Source organism: Lissotriton helveticus, chromosome 9 (assembly GCF_964261635.1).
Source record: "Lissotriton helveticus chromosome 9, aLisHel1.1, whole genome shotgun sequence".
NCBI lineage: Eukaryota > Metazoa > Chordata > Amphibia > Caudata > Salamandridae > Lissotriton > Lissotriton helveticus.
Genome location: NC_136070.1, coordinates 977,022,320 through 977,034,741, shown reverse-complemented (window position 1 = coordinate 977,034,741; position 12,422 = coordinate 977,022,320). Strand labels below are relative to the sequence as shown.

The 12,422-nt window shown below is 42.5% G+C and overlaps 1 protein-coding gene across 2 annotated transcripts in view; it reads right to left on the bottom strand.

Annotated features, from left to right (window-relative positions):
* Positions 1 to 12,422, bottom strand: part of RAD54L2 (RAD54 like 2) — a 796,737-nt gene that overhangs the window by 530,317 nt on the left and 253,998 nt on the right. For both annotated transcript variants that reach the window (XM_078661273.1, XM_078661274.1), the window contains exons 4-5: positions 10,656 to 10,795; positions 1,396 to 1,542 (exon numbers count right to left, since the gene is read on the bottom strand). In XM_078661273.1, coding sequence (XP_078517399.1) covers positions 1,396 to 1,542; positions 10,656 to 10,795 — 287 coding nt within the window. The remainder of the gene's footprint in view (positions 1 to 1,395; positions 1,543 to 10,655; positions 10,796 to 12,422) is intronic.

The window sequence follows — 12,422 nt, the reverse complement described above, 5'->3', positions numbered from 1 at the left end:
TTCAAGGAAAGAGAATGCAATGGAGCATGGTGGATTCATGCTTTGATCCTTCCAGGCCTTCGTGGGCTAATATATATGCATTCTCTCCGATTCCTTCAATTACCAGGATTCTCCGCAAGATTCAGGACGCCCTGGTGGAGGTTAATAGGCTTTGTGCCAGTCCTGTGGTCATAGTACTCTCTGCTTCTTCGCCTCTCCCTGAAAACCAATTCAAGGATTCCAACTTTCCATCTCTTCCGAGGGCTCCTCTGATCACTGACCCATCTCAAATCCCCTTCGAGGTCTGGCGCTTGAGAAGGTAAGGCTGCAGGCTCAGGAATCTTTTAATTAAATGGCAAGCTGCCTCTTGTAGCCCTCCTAAGATTCTGGATATTCTAGCAGACTTTTTCTATTAGGTCTAGTGGTCTTTACATTGTGAAGTCAAGGTGCTGCTGCTCTTCGGAGCAATCAGGAGTTCGGATATTCTTTCCATTTCTGAGCGGGCCTCTCAACTTCTAAGACGTTTTCTTCTTAGAAAACCAGTAATTCAGCATATGGTTCCAGACTCTGACCTTCTAATGGTTCTTCAAATGGTACATGCACACCTCATTCGAACCACTGGAATCCTTGACTTAAAATATATTTCACCTACAGTATTTTTCTTTATTTTTGTAGCTGCCTCTTTAGTGCAAATCAACACCTATTATTTTCTATATAATTTTTACTTTTTTCTAACAAGGTAGTCTCCATCCATATCCTTCTACTCTCCCTAAATTTACTTTAAGTTCCATAGAACACTGGGTTTAGTTTAACCAATTTTCCCTCTCCTTGTCTGAGGAAGAGTCTGCACAATAAGATATTTAGAGTGTTTTCAATGTATTTAATCAATATGTCTCCCTTACGCAAGGTTGATGCTTTGCCACCTTGTTTCAGTAAATTCCAGCAACCTCAATGGCCACTCTTAGTAGTCTGCTTTGTTTTATCATTTCTGTTTTCTACCAAACAACCGGTGTAGACTGTGAAGGGCGGATTCAGGGTTCCTCTACTAAGGGGGGGAATCGCTGCAACAGGGGTGGCCAGGCTGTCGCAGACGCATATGTTAGAGATATTTGCAATGCTACAACATAGTTTACTCCTCACACTTTCATGACACATTATTGTCTGCAAGCAGGAAATGGCTTGTCATCTGATATTGGTTCATGTCTTCAGCTCTTCTCCTATTAGGACACACTTGTATAACAAACCGCACGACACTATATTATATTTTTTGAAAATATGTTATGTTTGCTATTTCTAAGTCACGATATAGTTTTAAAGAAATATAAACCACTATGACAAGAGTTGATTTCACTCTGGAGACAGGAAAGCCAAAAGAGGAAATTGCCATTAGGTGCTTCCTGAAACAGATGCCCTTACCATCTTTAATGCCAAGCAGCTGTCTTCCAACATCCTCGTCACTGCTGTCACTCCCGCTGCTGCTACTGCTGTCTAGACAGATCACTTCCTGGTTTGGGATCAGAGGGGGCAAGTGGGTAGCCTCCCCTGGTCTCAGGATGATTTCCTCTGAAAAGGGAAACAAAAAAGTCAGAGGAGCATTCAGAACAGACTTGGCACAGAAGTAGGGAGTCACAGACCTTAGGTTTTCGAAACAGTAATAATATTCACATACATTATGGATGGCTATTTAAGAAGCAAGGGCAATTTTGATCCTCAATCGGATTATTTTTCAGATATGATGGCGCTTTTCGATTAGGAACTGGTTACCCTGCTATCCCCATCTTGATAGCTCTACTTCGATCAAGATAGTTTTCCTTTACCAAAGACACTCTCCTTTACAGCCCAACTGGTGTATACGGCAAACAGTATTTATTTGTAACAGTTTTGCAGGTCGAGACTATTAGAATAAGATGTAATGTATTATCCCACGTGAAGTAGAGAGGGTCAGAGACATATTTAGTGCACTTAAATATAATTTTTTGGGGTCTTATAAAGTAGAGGCCATATTGCTCGTGAGGGCTCTGAAACAATGCCACAATTCCCAACAACATATAAGCACTTTCAGATTCCATATGAGAGCATAGTGTACTTGGAGCAAAAGGTACAGCTTAAATAAAATGTGTGCTAACAGTCATATTCGCCCAGGAGGGTGTTATGTGAATGTCCAATATCTTCAAGCTACAAAATAAATAAGCACTGGCAACGCCAATAGGTCTGGCTTATGAATGAAATTGCTGTTTGTGTCAGTCATTGATGGGTTAAGGCACCCAAAAGTCACAATACATGCACTCGGCCATCACCTTTGCACTCATGCATCCATTCATCATCCTCTGACTCATTCCTGCATTCACCCTCTGACATAACCACAATAATGCACACACAAATTCAACAATATATGCAAGAGAAATTAAAAACATACAAGTAGAAAATTGTATGTGCTTGCAATAAGGAACCTACATCCACCTTGCAGAGGTATTGTAAATAGTCTATTGTTGTTTTAAAGTTTTACCATTGCTGCCACATTTAGAACTAATGTGTTGGCAATCCTGGAATGTTAAAATAATGGTACACTATGGATTACAGAAATATATAATTTTCTCCTGGTTTAGAGGAAGCGACCATGTAGGATCCGGCATACTGCAGATTAGCGGCAAGCAAGGGGCTAGTTAGCACTGCCTGGAGAGCTGCGGTATGCTCTTAAGAAACATTATAATAAATTATAAAGCACTGTCATAGCCAATAGCTCGCGCCTGTGCAATTGATATTGGCTGTGCCCATATCTTTTTGTAATTATATAAAGCAGTGCAGTTGCTGTGCAGCATTCTCTTGACGTGAAGTTTGAGCATTTTGCGTTTAGTCTGGTATCAAAAAGATCTATTTGTGGATAACCTCATTCCTGAAAACATATTTTGAATGAGGTTTACACTTAGCTACCACTAGTGATTTTCATTGTAATATATGCTTAGCAGATCGGCTTGGCAATTTTGGAGACCTGGTAGGTATACTGCCTGATAGACTTATAAGAAGACAATGCCATATTGCTTCCGCATCCAGAAACATAATTCGGGATCTGGTACCACCATGTTTGAATAGATAATACACTGTGGATGTGTTGGCTGTTTGGATCAACAATCTGTTTGTAGGTATGGAAGGATGAAAACATTTCAAAGCTATATTTACAGCTCTAAACTCTACCACATTTATATGAGAGTTGCAGTCTTTTCGATCTCAATCCCTGTAATAAGTCTTGTAGCTGGGCTACCACATTTATCAGAAGTGTATCTATCACTATTGTCTCAGAAGGAAGGTTCTGGTGGGAATTAATCCCTTTTAACAGATTCTTTTTCTGAGACCCCGCTTAAGTAAATCTTTGGCTTGAACAGCGAGGATCAGCTTGTCTTCATTGTGTTGGTTCAGCCGATCTTCCTTGCATTGTTGAAGAAGTCTCATATAAAGGTGTGCACTTGGAAGTAGAACAAGCATTGACATAGCCAATAGGTCTCGCCTTTGGAACCTTAGAAGTGTTTAGCCACGCAGCATATTATCCTAGGTGATGTGCCACCAGGGATTGAGTAGCTAGCTAAACAATGTGGTCACAAACCAGTCTGGAGTGAAACCAAGATAGCTCGAGCAACTGGATGTCATGAATGCCAAAACAATGAGCTAATGTTTGTTTGATGAAAAAAGAAGCTACATCTGACAATCCAGAAAAAAACTGACAAGAAATATTTGATTTTGAGGTAAATAAAAAGTAATTTTGCCTGTCAGGTCTCTAGTTCACTACATTGAAATCAAGCATGAATCCCAATTGGAAATAACAATGCCTAAAAGTACAGTTTTTAAAAACAAAATGCTATGATGCGGCCAGCCCTGGTGCCATGTCAGAGTTCAATTTTAGAAGCAGGATTGAGAGGGCGGGACAGGCGAAGAAGGGAGAGGGAAGTGAGTGTATTCAAGATAGTGATCGAATGCAGGGAAGAAAGAGACATCACAGGCAGAGAAGCAAAACATGAGAGGCTGAGACAGGGACAACAGATGCTTGAGAGAGAGACAGGGTGGAGCAGCAGAGAGAACAGAGGGAGTGAGATACCTGGCAAGTTGAGGTAAGGTAGAAAGGCACTGCAGGGAAGAGAGAGGGTATGAGACTAGACCAGTCCGGCACTGTGCAAGAGTGAGAGATGCGCGTGTGTGGTTCTTGGCATGCTTAGACTGGCGAGAAAGACACCTCAGGGCAGATAATTAGAGGTTATTGAGACAGACAAAAGGCAGAGGGAAAGAGTGAGAAACAGTAAAGGAAGACAGAGCGGTGAGACGGGAGAGAACGTGGAACTGAGACAGTGTGCAGGGGAGAAAGTATGAGGCTGTTGACTGCTGGCAGACTGAGACGGTAAAGAAATACTTTTAACAGGAGAGGGTGGGGTATAGTCTACTGGGGGTGAGGCGTTGGACTCACAGTGAAATATGGGATACCCGACAATGAAGAGACACTACACGGAAGAGAGAGTGGGGTACAGAGAGTCTTCAGGGGGAAAAGGTGAGAGAGCTGGGAAACTCAACGAAGATAAAAACATCTTTTTGTAGGAGCGGGTGGGGTCCAGAGACAGGGGGGTAGAAGGTAAGATAGAGATTAGATATCCAGAAGAATAAGACAGAAGAGACCAACACCTCACAAAAGAGATGGTGGGTTATAGAGACAGCAGTGGAGAGGCGGAGAGAACGAGCAAGAGATCAGAAGCAGGGACGGGAAGTATAGTAGGTTGAGGTGGAAGAGGTAGCCACAGACATTTCAGGGAAGAGTGGTTTCAAGTTTATAGAAGGACAAAAACTGCACGGTGAAACTAGAGAACATTTAGATAGCGGAAGAAGGGGAAGAGGAAAAACTTCCTGAGTGGGTTTGCACCTCCTTAGGTCTGTTCTAGGAACGGACTGTTCTTTTATTTTCTGACAAGCACAGGCAGCCATGCGTCCAGTATGAAATGCTGCACCTCTAACGCTTATGGTGGAATGTAAATATCGATTTCCTCGCTTTTTATAAGAGAACGGCGTACATACATAGTTTAGAGTGTTTCCTTCTATGAGATTGGGGTAATCTGTGTCTGTTAGAAGCACAAGGTCTGCAGCAGAATCATGTCAAACTATACACTTGACGTACACGGCAGTACTAGTGGTGTCCTCTTTATATCTCGAAGTGAAGTGCAACAAAAGTAGAGTAGAACTAACATCCGCGGTGGTTAGGGTGGGTCTGGGGCAGATGGAAGCTCTTGGCCTTAGATGGGGCTACGGGTGGTCCGAATAATTTAGAAGGCTCCCAGCTCAGCAGAAACCGACGTCAGCTAGCAAAACGGAAGTTCTCTTCTTTTCAGGGCAAAAAAATGCAAAATCTGCAGCATAATCTGCAGATTTGATCAGAAAACAAATTGTTTCTAGCTCAAACCGTTCACAATTTACTGAAAAATGAAGCAACACGTGATGCCACATAGTGAACGGCCCTATGCAAAGCTGGCCTGCTCACCTTTCTGTTGCTCATTGCTATATGTTGGTGTTATACTGGTAGTAATGAGGTGCAGCCAGTGCCCATTCAGTGTTGGCAAGTTTAAAGATGACGAAATAATGAAGTAATATTATTACAAAATGCAACGCATTATGGCACATAATTTGTATTTTCTTCCTGCATAATTTATGCAACCCTGTCGCATGATTATGGCCCTCACGTGCTACATAACTACAGTGGTCTTCAATATAGAACCTTTTAAAATGTATATGTCGGAGAGAGACAAATTCTGTAAGTGCTACATACAGGGAGGGAGGAAGGGAGAAAGAGGGAGAGAGGTGGGGAGGGGGAGAGAAAGAAAAAAAATCAGTAAGTGCTACCTGCAGGGAGGGAGAGAGAGGGAGGGAGAGCATGTTCGTGTTCATGTCCCCCACTGGGTAGTTATATCTAGGCCTATGTTTCCCTAGGAAATGGAATTTGGGGTTTGCTAACTTTGGCACTGTTTGACGAATCCTCACAAAACGTTCCCAAAATGTCTCATCCACCTCAGCCCCTTCCTGCAAAGGTGTTGAGTGATCCATCAAGCAGGAGACAAGAAAAGGGGAGGGGTTTGTCACAAAACGTGTTTTCCCACGTGTAATTTTCGATAGGGAAAATTGGACACAAAACCTACCGAAATGGCTGAAGGGAATTACACCTAGTCTCGTGTGCAGGAAACACAACTTTGCTACCAAGCTGACAGGAGCAGAAAAATAAGTTGCTCCTGCCGGGGTGAGTACAAAGAAACAGTCAGCTCCTGCCAGCACCACAATGGGGGCTTGCAGGTGCCACAGGGGCATTGGGCCTCCCCCTGCAGCCCCCCAACGACTTGGATGTCGTGGGTGCCCAGGGTGGGTACCCACTTTGGAAAACAAAATGCTAGCTCCGCTTTGACCCAAAGTGGGTGCTGGCTGTGGAGCTGGCAGGGGCTAGGGGGGCCCTGGTACCTCTACCCCTGTTACCCCGCAGTTGTTCCCGACATGGGAACATGTAGTGGGTGCCCCTGATGAGCACCGGGGCACAAACATAAAAAAATAATAATAGTAATAAATGAGCAACAGGAGCCATTTGTTTATTATTCACTGCTGAATGCAAGAAGCGCCCCATAAAGCCCTAGAGCTTTTTCAATAATATTTTTTATTCCTGGTGGTGACTCTAGAAGAGGCAGGGGCACCTCCAACCATGTTTTAAATGTAGCGGGGAGCTGCAGGAAGTGCAGCAGTCCCCCAAAAACATTAAAAACCTTTTTTTTTTTTTTTTTAAACAGTCAGTTTCTGGGTCACTGAATTCCTGACCCCAGGTGAGCCAAAAACATTTTTAAAGCACTCAGAGCTGGAGCTGTATGCTCTTCAGTTGGAGTGTAGGGTCCCTTTGTGGTTGGTGCTATGGCTGCACTTTCTGCCTTGAAAAAGGTTTAAAAAAGACTCAAAGATAGGTTTATTATTTTTTTTTCAAAATTCTATATTAAAAATAATTTGAGACCATCAGTGTGTGAATTTATGAAATATACAAATGAATATAGTTATTGGTGACTTTTTGACAAAGCCAATAGGTTTGCTTCATATATGTTGATGTGCTGACACCTCGATGGGTATTTTGACCCTCTGACAAAGCCAGTAGGTCTTCCTTGCTTACAATTACACCTTTCATATTACTGCATGGCCTAGTCAGATGTGCTTGGCAATGGTGGGGGAGGATAGGGGGTTAGGCGTCCATCTCGAAGACGTCCTCATCCGCAGGAAGTACACAGCGGAGGCTTCAGTGACCTGAGAGGGACTGGGTGAAGCCAGGCCCTAAAAGCCAGGCCCTAAAGCCAACCCCACGCATGGCGATGGGATTTTACTTTACGATGAATAAACCACAGAAATTCACTGAAAAACCAAAGGTTAGAGTACGTTATAGTAAGGAATTGTAATATATATTTTTTTTTTAAACGTAGAAATTCAATGAAAAAAAAAAACAGACTGAAATTCACGGTTATTGTTATGTTTTTTTAAGGAGAATTTCTAGGACTTTTATTTACGTAAAGCCATATTTTATTACCATCGGTAAAGCCAATTCCCCCTTTATGTAAGGCCAGGCTCTGCGGCCAACCCCCATGGGCAGCCAACCCACCACAGCTCACAGTCAAAAGCTGTGCACAGTAGAGGGTTGGCAAAGGCCGTGCACTGCTGCGTGGCAGGGGTTGGCGAAGGCTGTGCATGGCAAGGAGTTGGCCACAGGGCCTGGCCTGAGGCCAACCACCTGCAGGCGGCCAACCCTTTGCCACGCTGGCTGTGCGCCGTGGAGGGTTGGCTGCAGGGCCTTGCCACAGACTTTCTTTTAATATAGTTTTATGTACTACATTTTGTGGACAGAAAAATGTTAAAAGAAAGATTGAGGCACTTTTTTTTATTTAAACCTATAGGCCTCCAAGTCCTTCTTTTAACACCTTAGGCTACTACTACCACAATAGGGTCTTGCCTTCCAGCTGAAGAGCATAGAACTCCACCTAGGAGTGCTTTAAAAAATAAAGTAAGTTCTCCTAGGGTCATGGATTTAATGCCCTAGGAGAATTAGCATTTTTTGTGTTTTTTTCAAATGTTGATGCGGGGCTACTGGACTTCCTGCAGTCCGCATCAACATTAAACAAGCATTTGCAATGCAAAAGGTCTCGCATTAGGAACGTGTGAGCTATTGGTATTGTAAATGACACTTTTTTTAAATATGTGCTGGCTTTGAAAATATATAAATTAATAGAATTGTTATTCACAAAGCCAATAGCTTACACTTTCCTAATGCGAGTCCTATTGACTATGGCAATGCTTGTTGGTAGCAAGCAAGGACAGTGCTGTTGTGGTGCTGAGTGATGATGTGGTTGGGCTGAGTGATGTGGTGGTGTATTAGAGTGAGGTGGTGGTGTCCCAGAGTGAGGTGGTGGTGGTGTCCCAGAGTGAGGTGGTGGTGTCCCTATCCTGCCCCCTTACATTCTTTTTAAAACTATATTCAGGACCAGGGGCTAAGTCTCTGGAGTCCTGTAATGGCTGCTGCAACATTATCTAGGATATTGCAGGCAGCAAATCAGGGCAAGGCTCTCACTGAAGCAAGATGGCCCAAGGTTAAACTGAACTGAAGCAGGACTATAAATCACAAGATGCACTGATTTGATAAAAGAAAGCACAGGGCTGAGGAAAAACATGTCATGGTCAAATCTTGGAGCCATTTAGCAACCCAAAGCACAATCCTAGCTCCAACCAGCTAACATGTCTTAAACTACCCTTCCAGTTTCTTGTATAGGTAAAATTATTAAATATTTTATTAAAGATAAAAACATTGGCATGGTGATTATTAGTGTTTAAACACCTTAATACAGCAAAGACATCGAAGTCATAAAAGCAATAGTGCTACCAAATCCACTGTTAATGTTTATATAGCTTTTCCCTTCCTGTATTGAATTACTAAAACTTGCCTTTTCTGAATCTGGATTTTTAATTTCTTTTGTCCCAAGTCCAGCATCCACGGTTATACAACAGAACATAAAGTACCTAAAATGCTTCGCCTACTATACTCCTCCAGTTTCACTGAACTTAAATTCTCAAACATCATGCTCCAAGCTCAAACCTTTTTTCTCTCCAGTCAGATTACCATTCCTCGACAAACGCTTATTCTGCATGTATCATCACTCTACTGGATTCGGAATTCTACATTCTCTGTAACCCTTGATACACATGTATAATCACTCTTCTCTATTACTCTTCCTGGGTATTGTTTAGATCATTCATAAGGCTTTAATTCCCAGGACTTTATGGCAATATTTCAGCAGCTGCCTGTCCTTAAGGAAGGAGGCCCCCACCTTTTGGCAGACTTGTAGAGTTTCTGTCAACTGAGTAAATGTCAACCTGACAGATACTCTTTATAATCCAGTCAAGCAGCCATGCGCTAAACGTGCAGGAGCCTTGCTGACTAAGCAGAACTTTGTCGGGCTGAAGATATCACAGCCCTGTGGGTGTACCTCCTCAGCCCAGGAAAGCACTGTGAGGTCCTCTCCGCATGATGAAGGGGGGCGTTACTAAAAGCCTCGGTCCTGGGGGCTTCAGTTTTAAGCCCTGAACTGCCCATGGCCAAGTGTCAATCAGAGACACCTCGTCACAGAGTATGTTGCGGTCAGCAACTCTCACTGACCCCATTCCACTCTGACTCATAAGGGACTGCAGCCTCCTTCCATTGGCAGACCTAAGGTCAGCGAATATGAGGCAGTAGTTTCAATGCTACAGGAACATCTGAGGCGTTTTTCCTGAGACTACCACTACAGCCTATGAGTTTTTCTTTTTTATGTTTGGTGTTTGCTTGTGCGTGCGTGTGCATTCATGCATGCATGTATGTATGTATGCTGGTTTGTGTGTGCTGGGAATGGGTCTGTACTTGTGAAGGACGAGTGTGTTTACGCATGCTTCTGAATGCATAGGCTGTGAGTGAATGTGCATGTAGATGGGTGAATGTATGTATGTGTGCTGCCCACCCACCCCTTCTGCTTTACTTACCAGCTACCACTGAAAATGTCCTATTTGCAGGACTCCAACTATATCAAAGTTAATGTGCTTCACAGGGGTCACTTCCAATCTCTTAAGAAGATTCTTAGTTAATTCTTCACTATTCCAGAGATCCCGTCCCTCACCTCTAGCTCAGAAGCTCTCCACACATTACTTTCTTGCTTACAGTTCTTACGCAGCCATCTCTAAAACCCCAAGTGAAAGTTACCACCTTCTTCTCTATGTTTACAAGATAACTGATCCAGCTGGTGTTGGCGAAGCTACCATAACTTTAACCCAGTCCTTTTCTTTTTTTCATGGAACTGCCAGATCATTTGTTAAGTTTAAGAAACCATGCTTCGTTCTTCTTGGCTCTGTAGGCTTTGAATCTATCCCTCCCTGAGTCTTATTTCTGATTTGACTTGCTAGCACCTGTCAACTAGCCAATTCCCAAGCTCAACTAAATTCATGACTCTAGTTCCACGACCCCACTCACATTCACCCATTAGTGTTATGGCTGTTCAGTCCCCCAATGGATTACTTTAACGTTCCCTTTTATTACTATGGGCCTCGCCAGTAAACAAAGGTTCATTTCACAGATCTGACATTTCCACTTCTTTCTCTCCATTCTCCCTTCTTACCTTGGAAGAAGTCAAAAGGTAGAGTAGGAAATGCAGCTGGATAGTCCTTCCTTTGCTGTTCCAGACGTTTCCGCCTTTCAAGCTCCTCCTGCTGAGCCGCTAATGTTCCTGCCTCAAGCTGATCCTCCCGGAGAAGTTTTCTGAAAGCCCAAACAGAATAAGTAGTATTTCATTTAGAGCACAAAATAACACATTATATTAAAGATTTGCACTTAAATCACATCAATATTAGGGCAGTGTGGCTGAGAAACATACAAAACAATAGAGAAGATGCAGATTCTGTTACCAGTGCATCAAAATATTTGCTTTAAAAGAAGCAGATCATACTTCATTACCAATGACCCACATTGTTTTTTTCAACTCGGATTTCCAAAAAACAGATGAATTAATTCGTAAAATAGTGGTACATGGACACTCTTGAAACGACCATACTGCCTAATAAATCAAGCTATCCCTCTAGTTCAGTTCTACAACCCAAAACCATGTATATCACCGAGAGCATTAAGAACATATGTTCAGAGAGGCCACACGTGATGCTTTCTAAATGTTCGGAGTTCTGATTCCCTTGACAATATCATACGGTAAACTCATCATTCAGGTTTGTTGTCTGGAAATTTCTGAATTCAAGTAGTGAACTATGATGGATACTGACAGTTTCAGAAACATTTCACATATTGAATCCATCTTTTAACATTTTGTGATTTTTCCATTTCAAAAACATATAGTAATATTTAACAAGCAAGCAATGTCGAACAGACATTTATAAACCAGATATACATCAAAATAATTTCAGACTTCAGGTACTTCCTCTTTACTGTGGTTGAAAAGATATTAACATTTACATAGCCAAGAACTATAAAAATGTTTAAAAAAATTAGCCTATGAATGTCCTGTTCAGATTACTACAAAAAGTGTATAGCCGAAAGAAGCTTCAAAGCATTAAAATATCACGTCGGCATAATACTTATGAGTTGCTTCAGTAACTTACCAGAGACAAACTACGCACGACGGAACAGTCCGCCTGACTGGGTACAGAAGAACCCTGACCAGTCAAGTACTATTGTTATATCACAGGATGTCAGTGTGGAGTTGCACCAGACTTGCCATTTGCAAATGAGGTAATCATTCCTCCCCACTGTGGATGGCATAATAGGCAGCACTTTTGTCCCTGCTGCCACAATATTATAAAATGGAGGACCTTATGTTAGAAAGATTCCATTTCCACACAACTGTTTCAGTAGTCCAGCTATTGAACCATGTGAGGAACTGCCTAGTGGGAATACCATGCTGTTGGACAAAGTCCTTAAAAAGAAGAAGCCTGCTTGAAACAGAGAACTCTCCCACAGTTCTGGGGTCATTAAATGACTATACTGCCAGCCACCTATGTCTAGCACACAGCTGTTGCCTAGGCAAGCTCAGAAGAGGAATGCTAGGGTTGAAATGTGTTCTTCAGCATGTTGTCATTAGATCTTGTTTCAAATATCATTTGGTTACTCCCAGTACTTTTTCAACTGAACATTTTTTTTACTGAAACCGTAGATACAAAGAAGGAGCCAATAAGCTCGCTCACTGGGAGAGTTACTGGTTTGGCACCAGAATGTGTCCCACTAGTCACATCAAGATAGTCACTATCCTTAAACTATATGAGTACCAAATCATGTGACCAATATAGACCCTACCGATGGGACTGGAGTACAGAAAGGAGATCCATTCAGGAAAGGCAGGACCTAGACTCATCTGTTTCAGGAAAGCCGAGAGGATGTTCCG